The sequence below is a fragment of the Canis aureus genome, chromosome 12, assembly GCF_053574225.1.
Source record: "Canis aureus isolate CA01 chromosome 12, VMU_Caureus_v.1.0, whole genome shotgun sequence".
Lineage (NCBI taxonomy): Eukaryota > Metazoa > Chordata > Mammalia > Carnivora > Canidae > Canis > Canis aureus.
This window is the reverse complement of record NC_135622.1, coordinates 39,241,188-39,267,294: the sequence shown is the minus strand read 5'-3', so window position 1 is coordinate 39,267,294 and position 26,107 is coordinate 39,241,188. Positions and strand designations below refer to the sequence as shown.

The 26,107-nt window shown below is 34.5% G+C and overlaps 1 protein-coding gene across 16 annotated transcripts in view; it reads left to right on the top strand.

Moving 5' to 3' along the window:
• The window catches only part of BIRC6 (baculoviral IAP repeat containing 6), a 230,162-nt gene that overhangs the window by 55,255 nt on the left and 148,800 nt on the right, over nt 1-26,107 (top strand). For 9 of the 16 annotated variants that reach the window (XR_013349472.1, XM_077843667.1, XM_077843660.1 and 6 more), the window contains exons 11-23: nt 3,958-4,107; nt 6,573-6,798; nt 8,491-8,651; nt 9,673-9,804; nt 10,277-10,408; nt 13,187-13,365; nt 14,349-14,482; nt 15,022-15,183; nt 15,278-15,409; nt 16,271-16,368; nt 18,716-18,863; nt 19,671-19,804; nt 25,573-25,707. Coding sequence is in view for 15 of the 16 variants with exons in the window: in XM_077843667.1 (XP_077699793.1) it covers nt 3,958-4,107; nt 6,573-6,798; nt 8,491-8,651; nt 9,673-9,804; nt 10,277-10,408; nt 13,187-13,365; nt 14,349-14,482; nt 15,022-15,183; nt 15,278-15,409; nt 16,271-16,368; nt 18,716-18,863; nt 19,671-19,804; nt 25,573-25,707 (1,923 nt within the window). In the remaining variant the exon portion in view is untranslated. Of the gene's footprint in view, nt 1-3,957; nt 4,108-6,572; nt 6,799-8,490; nt 8,652-9,672; nt 9,805-10,276; nt 10,409-13,186; nt 13,366-14,348; nt 14,483-15,021; nt 15,184-15,277; nt 15,410-16,270; nt 16,369-18,715; nt 18,864-19,670; nt 19,805-25,572; nt 25,720-26,107 lie in introns of all 16 variants that reach the window. The other 7 variants (XM_077843665.1, XM_077843658.1, XM_077843664.1 and 4 more) reach the window with 4 other exon arrangements.

Here is a 26,107-nt window from a genome sequence, read left to right as displayed (position 1 = left end):
AGGGTTGTGAGTTCAAGCCATGCTGGGCTTGGAGCCCACTTGAAAAAAGAAGATTCGTTGAGTTTTAAAGAATGTTATTTTAATGTGAAAGATTAAAAAAAAAATGAAACTAATTTAATGTGCCATGAGCTATCCAGAATGGAGCTGGATTGGAAACCTGAGTGACCTGGCCCCAGGACACATCTGTGTAAGATACTAGTATTTTCCAGGAATATAGTCAAGGTTTAATCATTTTAATTGTTTGATGATATATGCTTTTGTGAGACAGAGAAGTAGTAGGGTTTTTTTGTTGTTGTTTTGTTTTTGTTTTTTAAGAATTTATTTGACAGAGAGCACAAGCAAGGGGAGCAGCAGGCAGAGGGAGAGGGAGAAACAAACTCCCCTTGGAGCAGAGATTCCAATGCACAACTCAGTCCCAGGGCCGTGGGATCATGACCTGAGCCGAAGGCGGTCGCTTAACTGACTGAGTCACCCAGGCACACAAGAAGTAGTATTTAAATAGATTAATGTATCCTTGGAGTTTGGACAACAGAAAATCCTGGGAATCAATCTCATGTGATAGGGAATTTATCCAGATGGATCAAAGCACAAGAAATAAAGCCTAAGAAGTTAACCACTTTGAAAATTATCCCCTAGCTCTTCAACCATTGACCGATCAAGATGCTTTTGAAAGGATGAGATTAGTAACAAATAAGAGAAAAGAAAAGTTGATGTTTTAAAATGTACATATGATAGTCCATAAAGTAATTGTAAACTTTTTAAAAAGGATTACAGACTATGATTCAAATGGACATGACATTTCCATGACAAGTCATAAGAATGTATTCAAATAGCTAACTCTTTTTTTCTCATAAAGGATCATTGAGCCTTTTGATAAAAATCTACAACTAATAAATATTGTAAGGTAATTTCAAATAGTATCAATAATATACTAAAGATAGAATTGATGCAGCTGTGTTTGATTAAAGTTCGGAAATAGTACATACATACATATACTTATACGTATATACCACCAGCCAGCCACTCCAGAAATGTGGGCCACTTTCTCCACAGCTGGCAGAGGGCTGAGGAATGGGGGATGGCAACTGTTTCCTTCAGGCCACTTTCATGAAAGATCGGCAGCCTTTCCCTTTATCAGGCATCGTCTGGTCATTGTTTCCTGTTAGGCTTCAGAGTTCTGAAATAGTTGATTTCAGTCACTTTTTAGTTCAGTAGCTGACCTCTAGAACTTCCAGTCTAGAACTTCCTACTCCACCATTTGGCGTGACATTACTGCTGCTTTTGTTGAGATATTTTTTTTTGGTGTTCTGTTCTCGGTGATTTTGTCACAAACTACTTTAGAATAATACTGACTTAATTCTAATAAAATATACTTTGTTCTAATATTTTTTCTCCTGCCCCTTTTTGCTACCAGTGTCTTGTATGTTGCATTTAAATAAGTTATAAACCCAAACAAAAAGAGTTACTGTATATAATTTTTGTCTTGTAAAAAAATTTACAAAGAAATGAGATAAAACATAATTCTGTTCACCTACTTTACTCATTTCATCACCTACAGTACTCATTTCTGGTGCGAGAGAGAGAGGGAATTTGGTATTGCTTTCTTTATCTTAAGGACTTTCTGTAGTACTTATTACAGGACAGATTTCCTAGCAAAAAATTTTGTTTATCCTGAAATGCTTCTATTTCACATTCGTTTTTGAAGAATAGTATTGTATAGAATTATTGGTTGACTATTTCTGTGCATCTCATTCAGTTGCCTTTGGCCTCCATTGTTTCTGGTAAGTCTGATGTTAATTTGCATTATTGTATTGCACATATACTCATACACATGATCTGTCCCATAGGTCTTTGAGATACTTTTCGTTTTTAAAACTTTTTTTTTTTTTTTTTTTTTGTTTAAATTCAGATTGGTTAAATTTTTTTTTTTTTTTTGGGTAATTTCTTATGCTCTATTTTTATTTTACGGATTCCTTCTGCCATTTCAGATCTGCTTTGAGCCTCTTTTTTTTAAAAGATTTTATTTATTTATTTACGAGGGGCAGAGAGAGAGAGAGAGAGAGGCAGAGACACAGGCAGAGGGAGAAGCAGGCTCCATGCAGGAAGCCCGATGTGGGACTTGATCCCGGGTCTCCAGGATCAGGCCCTGGGCTGAAGGAGGCACTAAACCGCTGAGCCACCCAGGCTGCCCTGCTTTGAGCCTCTTTAGTGAACTTTTCATTTTAGCTGTTTTATATTTCAACTCCAGAATTTCCCTTTGTTCTTTAAAATAATTTCTAATTTTTAGTTGAGATTCTTGTTGAGTCATTTCCACCATTTGTTCCTTTAAATCTCCATACCTGATTTCCTTTTCTTCTATAAAAATATTTACAGTAGCTTTTTTGAAGTCTGTGTCAGCCAAATCTAAATCTTGGGAACTCAGAGATATTTCTCAATGACTTTGTTTTACTTAAGCATGGGTCACTCTTTCTTTACATGTCTTAAAATTTTTAATTTAATACTGGACATTTTAAAGAACATTGCAGAATTTTAGATTCTGATTTCCCCTCTTTGGAGGTTGTTGTTGGTTTCTTTGTTTGGTAATCCATCAGGACTACATCTGTGAAATCCATTTCTTTTACAGTATGAAGTCACTGATGTCTCCTCTCATTTTTTTTTTTTTTAATATTTTATTTATTTATGAGGGACACAGAGGAATGGGCAGGCTCCCTGCAGGAAGCCTGATGTGGGACTTGATCCCCGGACTCTAGGAGCACTCCCTGGGCTAAAGGCAAGCGCTCAACTGCTGAGCCACCCAGGGATTCCCCTTTTTCTGGTTTTAATTTTTAAATCTTGTTTCTTATTTGTTGCCTCTGTGTCCACTTAGCATAGTATTCAACCAAGATTTTGATAAGTAACTTCACCAGAGAGGCTGTATTCAGGTGTGTCTTGGCTTTTATTTGCTTTATTTTTATTTTCTGTTAGGCCCTCTCTCATCTTTTCTGAATATGCATGGGGCTTAGTTGACTGGGAATATGTGGATGGCTTGAGTCCCATCTCGTTTTGTTATACATGTGTACAACCTCTGCTCATTATGGATTATGTCAAGAGTTTAGCAAACTTCTTATGTTTTTGTCACTTTTTGTAACTTTTTATTAAGTTTGCTTGCTCCAGGCAGGGTCATGACTTCAGATTGCGCCTCATATTTGTTGCCACTGAGTTCTTTAAACTGATGGCTCTCCAAATCCATTGACCCCCCCCTTTGACAGTAGCTTCCCATCTACCTGTCTTTATTGCTTGCCCCATCTTGGTTGAATGATAGTGTGTCTCACTTTATAGTTGCTTTTCAGGAAGAGGAGTTGACATCTTCCTTATTCGGTCATATTGGAAGTGAATCTCCAGATATTTGTGTAGAATATTCTTTTATCCATTGATTTTTCTCTTTAAATATTTGCTAACTTTGCCTTCAGTTTTTTCCTGTGAGAAATACAAAAAATGGAAACTCAATTTAATATTTCATTTCATTGTGAATCCTTAAAAAAATTAAGAATCTTTGTTCATTTTTGTTACTCCTGGGATATTTAGTGCATCAGTTTCCTCCTCTGTAAAGTGGCCACAGTAATAGTCCTTACCTCAGGGGTTTTTGTGAAGACTAAATAAATTAAGCATTTAAGATAGCGTCTTATGTGTAGTTTATACTAGGTAAATAACTCTTTTCATATATGTTTATATATTTGTCATTTTCTATATTAAATTTAATTTTCAGTTTGTGATTCCTTGTCAATTTAATTTCTATGTTCCGGAAGATATGTCACTTTGGCAGCCCTGTTTATCTGCTTGTGAGTGATATTAAAATAAATTAAATTTCTTTCTTTTTTTTTTTTTTTTATAAATTAAATTTCTTAACTAAGTAGTATGCATTTGTATGTTTACCCATATTCTATGTACTTGTGTTGATTAAATTTTACTACACTGTAGGTGGTGAGCTTCATTTTCTCCAAATTGGAGGAACTTGTGATGATATTGATGAAGCTGATATTCTAGTGGATGGATCTCTTTCTAAAGGGATAGAACCATCTTCCGAAGGTTCCAAACCTTTATCAAATCCTTCAAGTCCTGGCATTTCAGGTATGATACTAAGTATTTATTTATTTATTTATTTATTTATTTATATTTTTATTTTTACTTTTAAAAGATTTTATTTATTTATTCATGAGAGACAGAGAGAGAGGCAGAGACATAGGCAGAGGGAGCAGCAGGCTCCATGCAGGGAGCCTGATTTAGGACTCAATCCCGGGACTCCAGGATCATGCCCCAGGCCGAAGGCAGATGCTCAACCACTGAGCCCCCCAGGGATCCTGATACTAAGTTTTTAAATGAATCTTAAAAACACAAATTCTTGTGATATTCAAAATTTTCTTAGTCTATCTTAGATAATTTAAAAAATTCTTTCAGATTTTACCATCAGCTTTTGGTTACTTTGATGAGGGACTCCATTTCTCTTTTGCCATTCTTTCACTAGGATTGTTTTTATTTATTATCCTTTTTTCAGTAGTTGGAAATTGTTGTAAACATTAAAAAGTTCTTTAACTGATGATCAGTTGGCCAGTATTGGTGATGTTACCTAAGACGTAAAAACATTATTTTGGCCATTAAGGAGCTTTTGTTCTAGTTTGGGAGGGGGGAAAACATGAAATAGAAGAGTTGATCAAGTATAAAGTCAGTGGAGTGGCTAATACTGATATTACTACTGGAATTGAAAAGCTGGAAAAATATTCTCTTACTAGGGTATATTCAGATCCTCACTGCCCTATTGTGCACCATTAGATAGACTTGTTTTTGTATGTTGTTTACTTCCTCTCTATGTTCTGTACTGCCCTCCAGAACTGTTTTCTCAGAAGTATAGTTTAAGTGTTACTCCTGCTTAAAACTTTTGGACTTCTATGAAACAACTCCAGTCTTCTCAGTGTTTGTTACAGTAAATGTTTTATGATTTCTTAAGTGATTCAGTCATGCCCTTTCCATGTCTCACTGAGTTCTCTTTCCCTACCCTTTATGACTACACTTAGTCTTTTTGTGCTCCCACAGTACCGTTAATGTTATACTCTTAGCCCTTAATACATTTTATTCCCTACATCTAGCATTTAAAAGGTTAATAAATCTTTAATGAAAAGTGTGTTTAAACTCAGATGTTTTCCAAATAGAAATAATACATAAAGTTGGTATTTGATTTTTATGAACCCTTAATATTTGGGCATTTGATCATTTTTCTTTGCACCAAGGCAAACCTTTAGTGATTATTAGTATAACATATGCTAAGTTTAGGGCCTATCAGTATAAACATGCTGTTCTATATATCCAGGTTTTTCAGCCTCAACTCTATTATTGATATTTTGGGCTAGATAATTCTTTGTTGTGGGCAGAGTGTCCTGTGCTGTATTACCAGATCTCTGGCTTCTACATACTACATACAGTCCAGCCGCACAATCACCTCCATCCATGTGGCCTTTGGGAGGCAAGATTGTCCCCTGATTGAGATAAATTGACGCATGTCTCATGCTATAATAAATCAAGACTTGATTATTTTGGTTATCTATACAGCTTGGTTTAAAAAGCTAACACAGTGAATGTTTCTTATTTTATAGGGTATTGTTATAACAAGAGAATTTTCATATGTAGTCCATAAATACTATTGGATAGAGAAAAGAATTACATTATAAGGAAATAAATAATGTAATGATGGGATATTGATATACTGTACTATTAACACTTACAAACAATATTTAACAGTTTTAGTCTGATTTCAAACGCTCTAAGCTTTGAGAAATGTGGTTTGAAGTATACATTTAATAATTCTTTTGAACTTAGTGTAAATTTTCTTTGTGAAAATATTCTAAACCTATCAGATTTCATATTTTAATCTTTTCATAAACTTTTGTTAATTGGAACAGGCACAACAGCCTTTGTTTAATATTAGAAATTTCATATATATGAACACATTTTCATAAGAGAGAAACTAATCTTTCTGAAGCAGATTATTACTCTTAAAATATTGGTATGCATACAAGATATTCTTAACTATCACAGAAGTAAAATAGTGCTGGTGAAGGTTTTGGTTTCTAAGTATTTATCTGCCATCAGTGTAGCTTATGACTTCTAAAAAATTACTTTTTTATAAAGTAACAAAGAGCAAATATTATGTATTTATTGATGTTTAGCATTTTGTTTTGTAAATAACAAAGTCTTAAAGTTACTGATTGATTTGATACAGTTTTAGCTTGCATTTCAGGACTACTTTCATCGCCCTTGCTAACTTAGAGCTGGTGAAAGCTCAGTCAGGGCTCTTCTGATAGGTTGAGTTTGGGTTTCTCCAATAAGGAATAACCTCTCCATAATATAAAATATTCAAGATGGATTTTTGTTATGGCCATTATGTAGTTAGTGCTAGTTACTTTATTTGCATATAGATAACTGAGCACACATTAATAACTCTAGGATATTTGGCAAGTTTTGTAATTGACTATATAAAACACATGCATGAAAGCTACTATTTTTTAAAACTTACTTCAAATTCTGTATTCACTATTATTAAGGAGTTGATTTATTGGTGGACCAGCCATTCACCCTTGACATCTTGACATCTCTAGTGGAGCTAACCCGCTTTGAGACTTTGACTCCACGGTTTTCAGCTACTGTTCCTCCATGCTGGGTAGAAGTTCAACAAGAACAGCAGCAAAGGAGGCATCCTCAACATCTGCATCAGCAACACCATGGAGATGCTGCTCAGCACACTAGAACTTGGAAACTACAGACTGACAGGTAAGACATTCTTCTAAGTTATTTCATTTTAAGTCCATATTTGTTGGCGGCAACATGTAATTCTTAGATATATTATTGCTTCTCTTAACTTTTGTATATTACTAACTTTGTTCTTTTCATTCATCACCTTAATTTTGGAAATTTCTATATTCTTGGTTGTAGGATAAAACAGAGTAATCCACCATTGCAGTTAGTTTGGACATTCAGTTCACAAGTTTATTTAACAGATATTTATTTCTTTATTTATTTTAAAGGTAATTTTATTTATTTTTTTATTTAAATTCAGTTATTTAACATATAGTGTATTATTAGTTTCAGAGGTAGAGTTCATTGAGTCATCAGTCTTATATAATACCCAGTGCTTATTACATCGTGTGCCCTCCTTAATGTCCATCACCCAGTTGCACCATTCCACCTATTTAACAGATACTTAAATGCTTGTTTTGTGTAGGCACTCTTGTAGGCAATAGTATTATGACTGTCACTGGAATTTACATTCTCTTGGGGATACACAGTAAGCTGATGTCTACTATGCCACATAGTCATAAAAGCTATGAAATATGATAAGATGTGGTGACAGACTGCATGTGTGCAAGAGCGAGAGAAAATATGTACGGTACTTTGTATATAAGGGGCCAGGAAAGCCTCCATGAACACATTAATTCCGAGGTAATGGCAAGTGCAAAGACCCTGAGGAGTGTTTTGTGAATTCCAGTGAGAGCAAGAAAACCAGTGTTGGTGAAGTTCAGTGAAGGTATGGGAGACTGAGAGGAAGTCAGGTCAAAAGAAGTAGCTGGACACCAGAGAACGAGTATCTTTTTAGGCCATGTTGAGAATTTTAAGTGATGTAAGATTAGGAAGATATTACAGGGCTTTGGATACAGGAATGATAGAATTTACATCCTAGAAGAGTACAGTAAGACTGCTGTGATGACAATAGATTATGAGTGGTTGTGTATATTCAAAGGCAGTGATAGAAGTGAAGGTTCTAGTTTGGATGATATTGCAGTTTGTTTTTGGTAGTTTGGACCATGATAATAGTTGTTGGAGGTAGTGAAAAGAATGGTCACATTCTGGATATAATTGGAGTAGAAGGAATAGTATATGCTGATGCATTGAACATATTACGTGAGAGAGAAGAGTCCAGGATGACTGAGGTTTTGGATTGAGAGGATTGCAAATTAGAATTACTGAGATAGGAGTAGGCAGTTAAGTTTGGCTTTACTTACAGTAAATTAGAAATGTTTGGTAGATGTTTGAATGAGTCTGGAAATAAGTGGAGTGTGGTTTGGAGATTTTTATTTTTCAGGCTTTATATAGAATTTAAAATCAGAATAGACATGTCTATGAAATACAAGAAGTTCTTATTTTAAAATGCAGATTCCTGAGACTTCACTCATAGAGACTGAGGGTAGGACTCCGGAATCTGCAAATAATTCTGATGCATAATAGTCCACAGTGTAAGGAACAGGGTATATTGGGATGTTCAGTTCCCAAGATTGTTGTCAATTTCTAAGGTAAGCTCTGCTACTGACCTAAGTTTAACCTCTCTTTGGGAGCTGATCCCAGTGAGAAGCATTGGGTTTTGTTGAGGGTGCAAATCAGAGCATGAAAAGTGTTAATTAATGATAATGTGGTTTTGGCCAAAGAAAGACTTTTGCTGTATTTACCATTTACTCCTTTATTTGACAGCAACAGCTGGGATGAACATGTGTTTGAATTGGTTCTACCTAAAGCTTGTATGGTTGGACATGTGGACTTCAAATTTGTATTGAACTCAAACATCACCAATATTCCACAGATACAAGTGACACTGCTGAAAAATAAAGCTCCAGGCTTAGGGAAAGTCAATGGTAAGAGTGAATCAAAATTTATATTTGAAGGTTTCTTAAGAAAATGAATTTTCAACTTGACTGTGTAGGTTTCATGTCCCTCACCCGCCTTCCCTTTCCTCTCCATTCTGTCCTCTACCCCCGTACTTCTTTTCTGCTCTATTTTTTGTGGTTTTGTTAAGTTAATTTTAGAGGTTTTTCAGTAGCTCAGGATTATATAGGATTGCATAAACTGGAATAATTTAATTATGCTATTTTGGAAATTCAATTAGTTTCTTTCTGAATTAGTTTCAGTTTTATCATTCCTAGACTTACGCGTTTTTCTTCCTAAGTGGAGACTTCATGGGGAAAGAACTTTGTTAATGGAAGTCACGTATTCTTTTAAGATTACTGGTGAAACCCAAACCTTTCATGAAATATAGAAGCACACCTGGAAATCCATCCAACATTATTTACTTTTCTTACAAGTTCAGAATTTGATATATTGAGTTATTTAAATAGATTGTATACATTTAGTATGTTGGGAACTAGATGTTACTCATCAGTGTTTTCTCCTTAATAGGTTCATTTTAAGGGCTGGGGATAATTTCAGAGTAAAATGGCTGTCCAGGGAGTAGAAACAGTGAAACCTGAAAGATTTCTTATTTTCAAAATACATATGTATGTGTTTGTGTATGTGTGTGTGTTTGTATGTGTGGTGCATTCTTTTGAATCTTGGCAGATTCAGATTTAATTGGATCTAGGGCTTAGGCATTGGTTTTTTAAAACTTTGCAGGTGCTTATACTCTGCAGCCTAGGGTAAGAACTTTTAGTTTAGTTGCCAGCAAATTATTTCTCAGGTGAATATTTTAGTACCACTAAAAGAAGAGTGTATGAAACAATGGAATCTAATTTTTTTTTTCTTCTTCTGACAACCATTTTGTATCATCTGTGATTAAAAATATCACAGTAGTTCCCATTTTAACAGAAAATTTTAGAATTTCAGGCACATAAATTATTGATATTAAGCAAAATTAAGTTTACTAATATTTTTATCCTCTAGAAACAGCAGTAGATAGGCAGATCACCTTTCCTTTGTCTCCAGCTCTTAACATTGAAGTGGAACAAAATGGGAAACCGTCCCTGGTTGATTTGAATGAAGAAATGCAGCACATGGATGTAGAGGAATCACAGTGTGAGTTAAATTATAGAGCTGTTGTCCATGACAGTAAAAGGAGTAGTGATCCAAATGCATCATGTTGGGCAGAGATTTCCTTATGGCTTGCAAAAACTTGGTTTTAAAAACACAATTAAAAAATAACCTATAATTCTGCTTTGGCAATATGCTTTAACTTTCAGCTCATCTTTGTGAACACAGCTGTGCTAATACTTGCATTCTTGTTTTTTAATATCTTGGGATTTAAAATCATGTCATGGTTTTATAATTTTTTTTTGACAATCAAGGTGAATGTAAATAATATGGGAATGGAAAGCAACATATATCAGATCTTTGATTATAGTTCCTTAGCATGATAGTGAATTCTTATTTGAGTACATTCTAAGTATGGTATTTTGTGTGGCAGTATTATGTATGGGATGGATATTTGCTTATTTCATATTTTTAAATTACAAACTAATTTAAAAGAAAATATATTTTTTCTTTTTAGGTCTTAGATTATGTCCATTTTTAGAAGATCATAAAGAAGACATTCTCTGTGGACCAGTATGGCTTGCTAGTGGCCTTGATCTATCAGGGCATGCTGGGATGTTGACATTAACAAGCCCCAAACTTGTTAAAGGTGAAGTAACATATTTTACAAAAGCAGAGTAAATAATGCCACAATTGTAAAAATAGATTAAAAGAAACTGATCTCAAAAAAATAAGATTTTGTTTTGTTTGGGATTTACATGAACATTTCCATCAGTTTCCCGGTAGCTTAGATCATTTCCTCTCAGAAGTGACTTTTTTTTTATTCCTAAGATTTTTATTTATTTATTTGAGAGAGTGCGCACAGAAGGGGAGAGGGAGAAGTGGACTCCCAACGTGGGCTCGATCTCAGGACCTTGAGATCATGACCTGAGCTGAAGGCAGATTCTTAACTGACTGAGCTACCCAGGCTCCCTGAAGTACTGTGTTTTTATGTTAAACTTCTGATACTACTGTGTTTTGGAGGTTTTAGTGCTTTTTAAGAAAACATGAAGAAAATGAATATGATAACTTAGTGTGACATAGCAGAACTTTTTTGAGTAACCAGGTGACATGTCCTGGCATGGTTGCCTTTCCCATCAACTCAGAGTCCTGTGTCTTTAGTATTGTCTATTGTTATACTCTTAACAGGATTGTTGCAGAAGAGTTTTGATAATATCAAATGTAATTATTTGAGTGTCTCACATAAACACATTATAATTAATTTATATTTTAAAATAATTGGCTATTATATAGAGGATTGATGTTGGAGTTGTAGGGCTCTTATAGATAACGGCTTTTGTATCCTAAGGGTAAATTTAAAAAGCCAACAAACAAAATACCTGGCTGGATTATTAAAGTTATTTTAAAGGTGGAGTAGGATATGCAATCCTGTCTCAAACCAGGAAAATACCTTACCATCTAAATAACAGCTACTTTAATTTGTGTACATTCTCTTCATATTAGTTGTCTACATTTACACATTTACCTTTAGTTGCAGATGTAATATATATACAAGTTTTGATGCGCTCTCTTGACTATATCTTATTCATTCATTACATTTAGGAGATCCTCTGGTGTTTATGCCACATACTGGCATATAACAGTGAGCAAGACTAATAAAATCTCTCATTTTTTTTTTTAAGATTTTATTTATTTACTCATGAGAGACAGAGAGAGAAGCAGAGACGTAGGCAGAGGGAGAAAGCAGGCTCCCCATGGAAGCCCATTGCGGGACTTGATCCCAGGACCCCGGGATCACGACCTGAGCCAAAGGCAGATGCTCAACCACTAAGCCACCCAGGTGCTCCAAATCTCTCATATTGTTGAGAGTATAAGTTACTTTTGCTGAATGAGAGTATGAAACTTAAATTTGTATATGAAAATAAAGATGTTGGCTTTGCCAAAATGGAGGATGGAATTAAATGATGCATTTCAAAAGACTCCATTCAGGGATACCTGGGTTCCTCACATGGTTAAGCATCTGTTTTTGGCTCAGGTCATGATCCCAGGGTTCTGGGTTGGAGCCCCACAGGCGCTCCCTCTTCTTCTTCCTGTCTCCCTCCACTCATTCTCTGTCTCTCACTTTCTCTCAAATAAATAAAATCTTAAAAAAGGACTCAATTTAAAAGTATTAATTTTTCTAGAATTTACCAACAACGATGTTTTTTTCTTACCAAATTCTCCAAAAATCTTTTTGAATTGGAGTAAATAATGCTAAAGTTTTAAAGGAAAAGGACGATGTGGATCAAATAAATTTGGAAAAAAGGAAACAGAGAGGGAAGATCTTGTCAGATACCAGAACATAGAATAATAATACAGCAATAAGAAGAATATAACAGTGTAATGCTAGCACAGTAGGCAGGGGAGTCACTAGAAAACAACAAAGGTAGCTTTTGTAATTAGAGAAAGATTTAATACCTGTGAGGTAACAGTAGGCTGATGGTTTGTTTACTGGTGAGTGTATTATTTTCAGGGTTTTTTTACAATATATTTTACTTAAAGATTGTGTGGTGTGATCTCAGTTTAGTTAAAAAAAGAATGTAATGGGATCCCTGGGTGGCGCAGCGGTTTAGCACCTGCCTTTGGCCCAGGGCGCAATCCTGGAGACCCGGGATCGAATCCCGCGTCGGGCTCCCGGTGCATGGAGCCTGCTTCTCCCTCTGCCTAAGTCTCTGCCTCTCTCTCTCTCTCTCTCTGTGTGACTATCATTAAAAAAAAAAAAAAAAAAAAAGAATGTACTAGCGGTAATAACCAGTATTTATTGAGTGTTTTCTTTGTTCCATGCACAGTTGTGTTTAGTTGCCTTTGAGGTAGGTACTGTTATTCCCATTTTACATTTGAAAGAACCAAACCACAGGAGATTAATTTGTCACATGCCTAGTAAATGGCAGGACCATTATTCAAACCCAGGTAGTAACTCCAAAGCCTGTGCTTTTTCATCGATGTTGCTTATTTTTATGTGTGTATGCACCTATGTATGTGTGTGCATGCATGCATAAAAAGACTGGATGGATTCACATAATGATACCATTATTATCTTTGGGTAGTGCCTTAAAGATGGTGTTTTCTTTGTGTTTTTCCATAGTTCACAAAATGTCTGTTATTAAAATGAATAATTTTGTTGGGGAAAAATATGCAAAATGTTTGTAACAATTAGTCCTAATTTTCCATCTTACAGTGTTTGTAAAACTCCTGTGCTTTTTGTTCTTTTGCTATGAACATATGAAGGTTATTTGATGATCATACTCAAACAATATAATTTGAAAATTCCGATTAAGTGTATTATTCTTTTTATGGAATTAATTATTTAACTTGCTCTATGAGGATGAAAAACAATTTGATCTTTTGATGATCCAGTTATTTTTCCCATTCTTTCCTGCCCCTTTAGGTATGGCAGGAGGAAAATATCGTTCCTTTTTAATCCATGTCAAGGCAGTGAATGAAAGAGGAACAGATGAGATCTGTAATGGTGGTATACGCCCCGTAGTAAGACTTCCATCCCTAAAACACCAGAGTAACAAGGGTTATTCACTTGCTTCACTCTTGGCAAAAGTTGCAGCAGGCAAGGTATGAAGCAGTGTCATTTTGAACCACAACAATACTGTTATAAACATTATGGACAAGATTTGACACACAATTGGAAGTAGTATGACCCTTCATTGATTTTTCAATAGATATTTGGTTTGTTTATAATTTTTTTTTGCAGTGACTTTAAAAACGTAATTAATATATTTTGAATTAACTTTAAGCAAACGTTTATAAAGTATACTCAGCAGAGAGTAATTGTTAGCAGATATTTCCCTTTATAATTATTTTAGGCCGTATTATTTATTTAGGTTTTAGAGTTTTATGTCTATATCCTTTACTAGTAACTTACCACTTTTTTTTTGGGTAAACATTTGGGATGATGCAGGAAGAGAAGTTGGGGAGTAATGTTAGAGATAAATCCTAATTTCAAGGTTGATTTTCTACAAGTAGCTGTGTACCATGCAGTCTCTTCATAGTTGTCTGATCTTGGATTTTCCTGAACTCCAGAGGTTTTTGTTTCTCTATCATCATTATTCATAAGCAACAATAGCAATATCAGTAACACCAATCATCTTATATTTGTATAGGTCTTCCAATTTTTCAAGGACTTCTGTGTACTTTATCTGATTTAATCCTCAAAATAACTCTGAGGTAGGCAGAGCAGGTGCTATTATTATATCCATTTTTCATACCGAAAGTGAGTGAACCGTAGAGATTGGGGAGCGGTCATATTTCATATCGCTTATAAGTGCTATGGCTGGGACTGGTCTCAGGACTTTGGCTTTCTAATCTTTAACCATTGGGTTATTGCCTTTGAAACAATGACTTTGTTTTTTTCCCCCATTATAATTCTGGGGGAAATGAGTCATTTCCTGAATACAAGGGTAAAAGCCGTCATTTTAATTTGATATGTATGTTTTGATAGTCATAATTCAGTTATTTTCTTTTTTTAAAAACTTTAAGTAGTAAATGTTTTAGTTTCATTTGTTTGTTCATTGAGTTGTTTGTTTTTGTATGTTTAGGAAAAATCATCTAATGTTAAGAATGAAAATGCAACTGGTACCCGCAAATCTGAGAACCTCCGGGGCTGTGACTTGCTGCAGGAGGTCTCAGTCACCATTCGAAGATTTAAGAAAACTTCAATTTCTAAGGAAAGGTAACCTCATTTTCTTCTCCTACTGTTCTTAAAATAATAAACATGCAAAGAAGAATTCCAACAAATACAACACACACATATAATATTTTTAAGCCTTTTACTTGAAAATTTTTCTTTCCATTTCACTTTGGTATTTATAATCCTAGTGAGGGTATGAATTATCTTTCTACTTCATTGTTTTATTCCTGGCATTAATATAATGCTTAGAGTATATGAGGAATATGGTATTTGTAGAACAAGGAAAGAAATAAATATAATTTGAAGTTTTATTAATTTTTTGTCAGAATATAATACATTATTGTAAACTTAATTTCTTTTAAAACTTTTTACAAACCAAGTATTGCTTAATTGCTGTTTTAAGTCTTTTAATACCCTAACATTAATTGGTCAGCATTCCACTGTAAAATTTAATTTTCAGAAGAATATTTTTGATTGTGCTATTCATGATTCAGAATGAAACATATGACCAACCAGGTTGTGATAGCTTTAGTCTAACTGTTCTATTTTGGTTGTTAATGGATTTATATTCTCTTTTTTAGAGTGCAGCGATGTGCTATGTTACAGTTTTCAGAATTTCATGAGAAGCTTCTTAACACTCTTTGTAGAAAAGCAGATGATGGCCAAATCACAGAACATGCCCAGAGCCTTGTGTTGGATACCCTTTGTTGGTTAGCTGGAGTACATTCAAATGGACCTGGAAGGTTAATTAAGATTTTACTTACCATTGATGATTGCGCTTTGGATGTTATAAATAGAAGTTCAAGATGAGTCTAAATGTCTGCTATTGTTTTGCAGCTCCAAAGAAGGAAATGAGAGCCTGCTTTCAAAAACACGAAAATGTCTTTCAGACATCGTGCGTGTTTGCTTCTTTGAGGCAGGACGAAGCATAGCCCATAAGTGTGCCCGATTTCTAGCCTTGTGCATTAGGTTGGTGTTTCTTTGTTGAAAGTCCGGTTTGAAAGAAAAAAAAAAAGTCTGGTTTGTAGGTGCACCTGTGGTTTGGCAGGTGATGGCAGTGTTTGTAGTATAATTTGATACTTAATGAATGTGTAATGAGAATTTTCAAAAGTTGAGGAGGATTATTGAGATTTTAAGAAAGAATTTTAGGTTCTTAGGAGAAGATGTCAAATTGCATAAGTTGTTTTTTTTTTAAGATTTTATTTATTTAAAATGTGCTCGAGTGGGGGATGGTGCAGAGGGAGAGAGAAAATCTCAAGCAGATTCCTTGCTGAGCCTGGATTCAGGGCTTGATCTCACAACCCTGAGATCATGACCTGAGCTGAAATCAAAAATTGGACACTCAACAGACTGAGCCACTCAGGCACCTCTTAATAAATGTAGTCTACTAAGCTGCTTTGCCTTAATAGTAGTTTGGGGAGTTTGGTAAGGGGAACCCTTCTCCCACTTTTATATTCCCTGGTTGTCTTTGGATTCTTTACCTAAAGCCTTATTCCCTGTTATATGACAGTCTTATCGGGCTTATTTGTAACATCGTGTAGACCTTTTTTCTGGATCCTGAGACTTAAACCATCTAGTAAATGTTTAAAAACTGATAGTATTGACTATATGTATACGTGCTTGTTACCCCTTTTTGGTAAAGAACACAGTTACAAAGACCTTTAGTATAATCATTCCCTCTTTCTGTGTGTATATAGGGCTTTAGGGCAAATTTTTTCTTGTCATCTGTGTGAATGCATTTTAAAGGGTTTTCTTAGGTATTCCACAACATTTAGGATTGAATGTAAATATTGAGTGATATATTTACAGTTTTTCTTTTAAAATTTTCAGTAATGGCAAATGTGATCCATGCCAACCAGGATTTGGATCTGTTCTGTTGAAGGCCTTACTTGATAATATGTCATTTTTACCTGCAGCGGCAACTGGTGGTATGTAAAATTAGTTTAATCACAAATAGCAGTAGTCATAGGAAATATCTTGCAGTGTATTTAGGATTATTTAGTAAGTACTTTTTCCTTGGTTATTCCCTCTTCTTTCTGTAGCTTCTCTAAGGGGTTGATGAATTGTGATTTTATCAGATGGGCAGATACTCTGTTCAGTAATACTGCTTGGGAAAAGTGGGAGAGTTAAGTAAATAAGAAATCATCTTAATTCATACATTTTCTATATTTCATTCAAGTTTTTGAGTTGTTTGGTTTGTCACTGAATATAGATCAGATATCACAAATTTGCTAAAATGCCAGCAAGTGCCAGAGAGATGACATAAGTAGAAGAATGGTCCATGCATGTATTGTGTGATTGGTAGGGAGATTGGCTAACTAGAACTCTCTAAAAGGGACCAGTAGGTTTTTTCAGCACCCGAAGACTATAGAAATGCCATTCAAGAATGAATGTAGTATTAAAAAATAAAGGGGGAGTGGAATGAATGTAGTTCTTGAGTAACACTTTACAAAGCAGTCCCCTAAAAATAGCATATATATACAGTAATGAAGATTTTAAAAATACTGTTAAAGTATTTTTTTTTTTTATTTTTTATAAATTTTTTTTTATTTATTTATGATAGTCACAGAGAGAGAGAGAGAGACAGGCAGAGACACAGGCAGAGGGAGAAGCAGGCTCCATGCACCGGGAGCCCGACGTGGGATTCGATCCCGGGTCTCCAGGATCGCGCCCTGGGCCAAAGGCAGGCGCCAAACCGCTGCACCACCCAGGGATCCCTGTTAAAGTATTTTTAATGCTGTTTTATGCTATTACCATAAGGAGCTACTGGTTTGTCCTCTAAACCTAATTTTTTGTAGACTTTTCTTTCTTTCTTTTTTTTTTTTTGGTTTTTTAAAGATTTTATTTATTTATTCATGAAAGACACACAGAGAGAGGCAGAGGCACAGGCAGAGGGAGAAGCAGGCTCCATGCGAGGAGCTGATAAGGGACTTGATCCCAGGTTTCCAGGATCTCGCCCTGGGCCAAAGGCAGGCGCTAAACCGCTGAGCCACCCAGGGATCCCTAGACTTTTCTTACTAGTTTTTTGTTTAATAAATAATCAACTTATTCAACAAAGATTATTTCATAAGGATTTGATCTTTGTGGTATTATAGAATAAAAGCCTGCTCAAAGTTAGTTGATAAATGGTTATTGTATAAATACCTTAATTTAGATAAAGAATCTGTTTATATTTACCTTGGACATAAATTGAGTGAAATTGTTAACTTTTATGTTATATAGATTAAGATGTTTTGGACCCAGTTCACTCTTAATAATCTTGGAGTTTAAAATAGTTTTTTAAGGATATTCTTAGGGATAGGATGTGTAAATTCTGAGGTTTACTTAGATATCTCTTATTTTCTAAAAGTTTTATAGTACATCATGATGATCGTCTTTTTTAAATTTATTTTTTATTGGTGTTAAATTTGCCAACATATAGAATAACACCCAGTGCTCATCCCATCAAGTGCCCCCCTCAGTGCTCGTTACCCAGTCACCCCCACCCCCCGCCCACCTCCCTTTCTACTACCCCTTGTTCGTTTCCCAGAGTTAGGAGTCTCTCATGTTCTGTCTCCCTTTCTGATATTTCCCACTCTTTTTTTTTTTTTTCCTTTCCCCTATAATCCCTTTCACTACGTTTTATATTCCCCAAATGAATGAGACCATATAATGTTTGTCCTTTTCTGATTGACTTATTTCACTCAGCATAATACCCTCCTGGACCATCCATGTCGAAGCAAATGGTGGGTCTTTGTCGTTTCTCATGGCTGAGTAATATTCCATTAGATAGACCACATCATCTTTATCCATTCATCTCTCGATGGACGCCAAGGCTCCTTCTAAAGTTTGGCTATTGATGATGATCGTCTTTTAAACTATACTGGTCCTTATTTAATTGGCACCATAGGGTAGCTGCACTCTATTCACTTGCCAACGTGTTCTTTGTACTTCCTAGCCATCTACTGTTTTTTGAGAATTTTAGTATAAACCAAACAGTATTTCAGGAAGGATGGCTGGGGGGCCTGACATCTCTGTACTTTTCCAGCTATTCTAAAATGTCCCTCAGAATCATTTCAGGTTATTGAAAACCTAAATGCCTACATTGACTTGATATACTTCTTAAAAAAATATTTGAAATTCTCTGTCACTGTCCTCTTAGTGCCCTCCAAGGAATTAATCCTTCCTCGTAAGTTGTTTTATAAGGGAACTTATTGATAAATATGTAATCTGAAGTTCTCTTTGTTAGAGAACAATGAGGAAAAGAAACATTGATTTGTTTTTTATTGTTTTCAGGTTCTGTGTATTGGTATTTTGTCTTACTGAATTATGTTAAAGATGAAGATTTGGCTGGGTGTAGTACAGCGTGTGCATCTTTGCTTACTGCTGTGTCCAAACAGTTACAGGACAGGCTAACACCAATGGAAGCTTTACTTCAAACAAGGTATTTTAATATACATAATGACTACCAATGGGCCTTTCTGCTACCAGCTTTGCACAGAACTGTTCATGTATATATTTATTTGCAAAATTATATTTATGCATTTCCTTTTTCTAAATAGTAGCCTAAGATTTTTTTCCACTATTCTCTCTGAAATAGTTCCTTTTAACAATTTTGAAAGTCCCTAAAATTGTTAGAGGACTGATTGTATTAAGATACTTAAAGTGGTATTTTCTTGCTGATTGAAGAAGCATTTAAGATAATTTGTTTCTCTATTGTTTGAATTTTGTAGTTGGAGTTATATAAATCACTTACTGGCCTTAATCAGTATTCTTCATCTGCTGATTGATTTTTCTAAAACTTCAACATAATCCAATAAATAGTTAAAGGTTAGGTTTGAGTTCTTGACTAATCTTCAGTGTTTAAAGTATTCTTTTATTTAACAAGATGATTTTGTGATCTTCTTCAATGACAAATCTCAATCTTGATAAAATTTAATCAAGGCCTTTGTACTTTCTGCCTAGTCAGTGTATTTAATGTTGGAGTTGAGAGAAGGGTACCTGGTTATCTCTTCCTTGCTTCAATTTGTAGATATTCAGTCTTGTTTTATTATTTGTTGAATCTGGACCACTTCTTTTAGAGTATAGATTTCTGGGGAACACAGCTGAGATTCACTGAATTTAGTGGGTTAAACTCTGGTTAGTGTTTCCTTTTGCCCTGTGTCACACTGCTTTCAAAACTAAGTAAATAGGTAATATGTTAATTAGATGGCTGACAGGAAAATTGTTAGGACATTATTTTATTTTTCAGATATGGACTGTATAGCTCACCGTTTGATCCAGTCCTTTTTGATTTGGAGATGAGTGGTTCTTCTTGTAAAAATGTATACAACAGCAGCATTGGTGTCCAGTCAGATGAAATTGATTTGTCAGATGTCCTTTCAGGTAGTAACACCTTTTATTAAAGAAACTTTTGAATTTTCTATCTTTAGTTTAAGCTACCATTGATATAACAGATTGTAGTTAACTACGTTGTCTTTAAAATTCTTTATTAACATCTGTGAATCATGAAACTGTTAGCATTTATTTCATAACTTCTCCCTCAAAAGAATATTGAAGTTATTTTTGGAAAGGTTGTGAGTTTGCTTTTTGTTTGTTTTTTTGTGCGTTTCATTGCATGTCAGTACAACTTTAACGCTCATAAACTATTTAAAATTTAATTATTTGTTGTTGCCTTTTCACTTTTATTTGGTATGCCTTTCATGTTCACAGAATCAAAGAACGTTTTATTTCATATTTCAGAAAATATAGTGAGTATATATATTATAATAAAGATGCAGAAAGAAAAATATAAATATAATATAATTTTCTATATGTAGCATACTCAAACTTTGTACAGTGTTACACGTATTCTTGTATACATTTCTCGAAGAATATGCTTTTAGTATTGAATGCTTAACCATTCAGTGCTATAATTTGGTGTTTATTTATTTTAAAATAATAATGACTATTATTTTCTCCGATCTTACTGAACTTATTAGAAGTGTTGCCAGTAAACCACAATGTTAGAATTTTGAGTAAGCATATTAAGATAATTATCATATTAAATAGAAGTAAATGTGGGGAGTTAATTTCAGTTTCTTTTACTTTAAAGTAGATTATGAATTGTGGAAAACAAAAGAAAAATGAAATACAGAAATATAAATGAAATATAAAGTTCCTTAATTCCAACCTTTTCACCCTCTTAGATTACCTTTGTTGACAGGATGTTTAGCTCTTTAGACTTGTTTGCTACACATGTTCATGAACATTTTTAATGAAAAAGATAGTACTGTTACTTGCTTTTTAATGGCTTACGTTGCCTTGGGTAAAAGTGATACCTCCTCTGTTTCATGACTTAGGCTCTGAGTACTTTATGCTGATCCAAGTGACACAACAATTTATTAATTTGCTTAAAATTTTTTTTTAAAGATTTTATTTATCTGAGAGACAGTGACAGATAGCGACAGAGAGCATGAGCGGGGAGGAGAGGGAGAAGCTGGCATTCCACTGAGCAGGGAGCCCAATGTGGGGCTCGATCACAGGACCCTGGGTTGGATCATGGCCTGAGCCAAAGGCAGATCCTTAATTGACTCAGCCACTCAGGTGCTCCAACATATCAATTGATATGAGTGAAACTCAGAGGAGAGGTTAGGACTAGGTATATAGATGCGTTCTGTATATCTTAGGATAGAATGAGATACATTATGGAGAGAGTATAAGGAAAAGATCATAAAGTTCAGGTCAGTCCAGTGAGTTAAATACACAAGAGTAGCATATTCAGTAAACAAGGGACTTAGAAATCATGACCTAAGTCTCGTATGAATGAACTTATTTTGTGTCTCAGCATTAATCCTTGTCCAGCATTTATTTTCTCACTTAATGGTATCACTGGCACCAAATCAGAAATCTGAATATCATCCTTGATGCCTCCTCATCCTCCACTTTGAGGCTGTCAACAGATCTTCTTTGTTTTTACACCATCATATATTTCAAATCTCTTCCCTTACCTCCCATGATTACAGATAAGCCAGTCATCTTGAATCTGGACTACAGTAATAGTATTCTAACTAGTCTTTCTGCATTGCTTTTGTCTCTCTTGAGTACATTCTACACATGCAGTGAGTTTAATTGGTTTTGGATACAAACCTATTCACTTTACGTCTTCCCTTAAAATACTTTTCATGTCTTTCCATTACTCTGCAGTCCAACGTCTCTGTTGCAGCATATAAAACCTTGAACGATCTGGTCCTCTTTCCCTTTCACTTAGTCTAGTACCATTGTCTCTGTTAGTCTCCATTCTCTGGCTCAGTGTTTCTCAAAGTTTGGTCTGTAGACCTGCTCAGGGTCCCTGAGGTGCTTTCAGGGAATCCATGGGTCAACTGTCTTTGTGATACAGCAATATTATTTGCCTTTATTACTACATTGACATTTATACTAATTCTGTAAAAGCGTGATGTTCTTTACTCTGCCCTTGGCAATGAAAAATATGCCAGTTTCACTTAAAAATGTTCCTGATGAGGCAGTAAAAGTTGTTGATTTTATTAAGTTTTGAACTTGCCAGTACTCATGTTTAAAGTATTCTGTGATGAAATGGGAAATAGGCATGAAGCACTTCTGCTGCACACTGAAGTACCATGGTTGTTTTAAGGAAACACACTTGAGTAGTTATTTGAGTTACAAGTTGAACTAGTTGCTTATTTTAATGGAACATCATTTTTTTTTTTTTAATTTTTTTTTATTTTATGATAGTCACAGAGAGAGAGAGAGAGGCAGAGACATAGGCAGAGGGAGAAGCAGGCTCCATGCACCGGGAGCCTGACGTGGGATTCGATCCGGGGTCTCCAGGATCACGCCCTGGGCCAAAGGCAGGCGCCAAACCGCTGCGCCACCCAGGGATCCCTGGAACATCATTTTTATTGCAAGAATGGCTGGCCTGCAAAATATGTTTATTCACACTTGATTGTTCAGTCGATATTTTTTCAGAAATGAATAGGAAAAGTCTATCAGTATCCATCCAGTTGATAGTGTTTCTTGACTATTCTTAAAAGAGCTTTAAGCAAAAATTAGAATTTTGGAAGACTTGCATTGTCCACTAAACTTGACAGCTTTCCAGTATATAACAATTTTTCTGATGGCCTATGGTGATATTACTGAATGTAATTTTCTGATACTATATAATGAAATGTGTTAACATGTATATATAGTGGTCAACCATATTTTCCAAATGGGTAAGAGATTCCTTAAAAGTTCAGGAAGGCCAATTAATATTAATGTAATAGAATCTGAGAAGTTCATCAATAAGATTTCAAAGACCAAGGGCACCGGTTAAGCATCTGACCCTTTGTCTCAGCTCAGGTCTTGATCTCAGGGTTGTGAATTCAAGCTTTGCTGTAGGCTCCTCACTGGGTGTAAAGCCTACTTTAAAAAAAAAAGGGGGGTGCCTTAGTGGCTCAACTGTAGGCATCAGCCTTTGGTTCAGGTCATGATCCTAGGGTCCTGGGATCGAGCCCCGCATTGGGCTCCCTGCTCAGCTGGGAATCTGCTTCTCCTTCTCCCTCTGCCTGGTGCTCCATCTGCTTGTTTTCTCTCTCTCTCTCAAATAAATAAAAATAATCTTAAAAAAAAAAAGATTTCAGAAACCACATTGCAAATAATCCTCAAAAATATTACCACTTACCAAAGTTTTTGAATATGTAAGACTATTAAAATATTCCTTTTCCTATCATATATCTGTGATAGGCTAGATTTTTTTTAAAAAGCTATACCCAAACAACGTGCTGCAGTGCATTGAATGTGGAGATAGGACAATATAGCTACTCTCTTTGATAAGCCAGATTTTAAAGAATTTTGCAAAAATGTAAAACATTGCCACTGTCACAGTTATTTTTGTCTGAAGACAGTTATTTTTCATCAGAGTATGCTATTTATATCTAATGAGTTTATTACTATTACATGAGTTAATGTTTAAAATATTCTCATCCTAAGATTTTTGCTATGATGAAATCTATATATATAACCAACATAAATGAAGGTTCTTTAATAGTTCATAATCATTTTAAAGCTATATAGAGGGGTGTTTGGGTTGAGAAATGTTCCTCTGGCCACATAGTTCCTTCATGTTCCATGTGCATGTTCCTTCTTACCGGAGAGATTTCACCCATGTTATTTTTTTTTTGAGGATTCCCCTGCCTGAAATAAATACATAAAAATGTCATGCTTTCCATAAATCTCATTATCTCATCATGGAAGCATTCTATTACTTTGTGACTTTTGACTGCTTTCTCTTAGACATACTAGTCCTTTGAACTTCTTTTAAGTAAAACATAGCACTTTTTAAAAAGTTTTTATGTAAATTCCAGTTAGTTAACATACAATGTAATATTAGTTTCAGAGGTATAATTTAGTGACTCAACACTTATATGTAACACCCAGTGCTCTTCACAATCAGTACCCTCCTTAATACCCATCACCTATTTACCCTATTCTCCCACCCACCTCCTCTCTGGTAATCATCAGTTTGTTTTCTAAGAGTCTGTTTCTTGGTTTGCTTCTCACTTTTTAATACCCCTATGATCATTTGTTTCTTAAATTCCACACACATAAAATCATCTTGCAATCATATGATGAAGACTGACTTCACTTAGCATAATACTGTCTAGCTCCATCTGTGTTATTGCAAAAGAAAGATCTCATTCTTTTTATGGCTAAAATACCACATCTTCTTTATTCATCAATTGATGGACATTTGGGATCTTTCCACAATATGGCTTTTGTAGATAATCTGCTGTAAACATTGGACTGCATGTATCTCTTTAAATTAGTATTTTTGTATTCTTTGGGTAAATACTTTGTAGTGCAAATGCTGGATTATAGGGCAAGACCTTTTTTTTTTTTTTTTTAAAGTTCAGTTATATGATTAGTTGTTTAGGTTACTACCATAACAGAATAGGTGTTTCATGAGAAATGTATTTTGTTTTTTCATGTGTTTCCTATATCTGGTGGAGTAAGTGCTCAGTAAATACTTTTTTTAAAGCACATGTTAGGTCCTATGTTGCACTGATGAAATGTTTGGAGAGCAGAGTTATGATTATTTAGTCTTGCATTTAATTTAGCCCTTCAGATGTTAATAGTTTTTGTAACTCCCTATTCTTTCCATCTCTGATTTATGTTTAATTTTATCTGTTAAGGAATTCGGTTTAAAACAGTGCTAATTCCAAAAAATCTGAACAGTATTGGAAATAACTGCTTCTCCCCATACCACATAACACTGTTAATTCTTTTGTCCGATCTTCTTGCTGTGGTTTTATGGTTTCTGTATTTGTGATCATCTGAATTTTATTTTATTTTTAAATTTTATTTATTTTTCAACTATGCTTGCTAACTTAAATTGCAGTTGACCTTTTAATAATATGGGTTTGAACTGCATGGGTCTGCTTATATGTGGAATTGTTTTCGATATATACAGTACTGTAAATGTATTTTCACTTCCTTATGATTTTCTTACTAACATTTTCTTTATTCTAGCTTACTTTATTATAAGAATACAGTACATAATACATAAGATGTGAAAGTTATGTTAATCAGCTATTTATGTTACCTGTAAGGCTTCTGGTCAGCAATAGGCTATAAGTATAATTTGGGAAGTCAGAAGTTATATGTGGATTTTTGACTGTGCTGAGTTGGCACCCCAAACTCAGCATTGTTCAAGGGTTAGATATATTTTTATGATTATAAAGTTTTAGGCTTCATTCTAAAATTGATAATATATATAAAATATAAATATATATTTATAGGTAAATCTTGATAATATTTTAAAATGTTTTAGTTTTTGTTTAGTGTCATATTTATACAGCTGATGTGAAAGAATGTATTCTGATTTTATGCATACTTAACAAATTGTGTAATTAATATTAGTAGCCCGTTCATTATTTTTTCCTCATTTAAAATCTAAATCAATTGTTACTATTTCATTGTGAATGGCCACTAAGTTGCTTTTCTGCAGCTCTGCTTTTGCAGCATGGAAACAAGTATCTTCTGTTTGTGAGTTTTCTTAATATGTCCATTGTAGAAGCACTGTATAAGGGTTTTGTGTATACATCTTCTTAATTTTCCATGTGACTATTACGTTTTAAAAATTAATTTAGATAGTATAACACTTGTCTCTTTCACAGGAAATGGAAAAGTCAGTAGTTGCACAGCTGCTGAAGGTAGCTTCACATCTCTCACTGGACTTCTGGAAGTTGAACCCCTGCACTTTACTTGTGTGTCAACTAGTGATGGCACCAGAATAGAAAGGGATGATGCAAGTACGTTTACTGGTATATACCTTCTTTTATTATATACTCTTTTTATTATATATTTTATGCTGAAGTAAAAACAAAGCAATATATTAGTAATTAAGTATCCATTTATATTAAATGTAACTTCCTTTGGTGTCATGTTAAATAGAAACTTATTAATAGTGGGAAATCATAAGTAGTTTTCCATTATGTCAGTTCATAGTTTCCCTTTTTTTCCTTTTAGAACACGGTCTTAAAATCCATTTGTGTGTGTGTGTGTGTCTGCATTTTTAGAAGCTTTTAATATGAAAATACTAAACATAACAAAAGTAAAGGGAAAAATAAAATAGGCTACATTTCCTTTATCTAGCCTCAACACTTCTTAAGTGTTGACCAGACTTAGGTGTAGTTTTGGCATCATAATGTT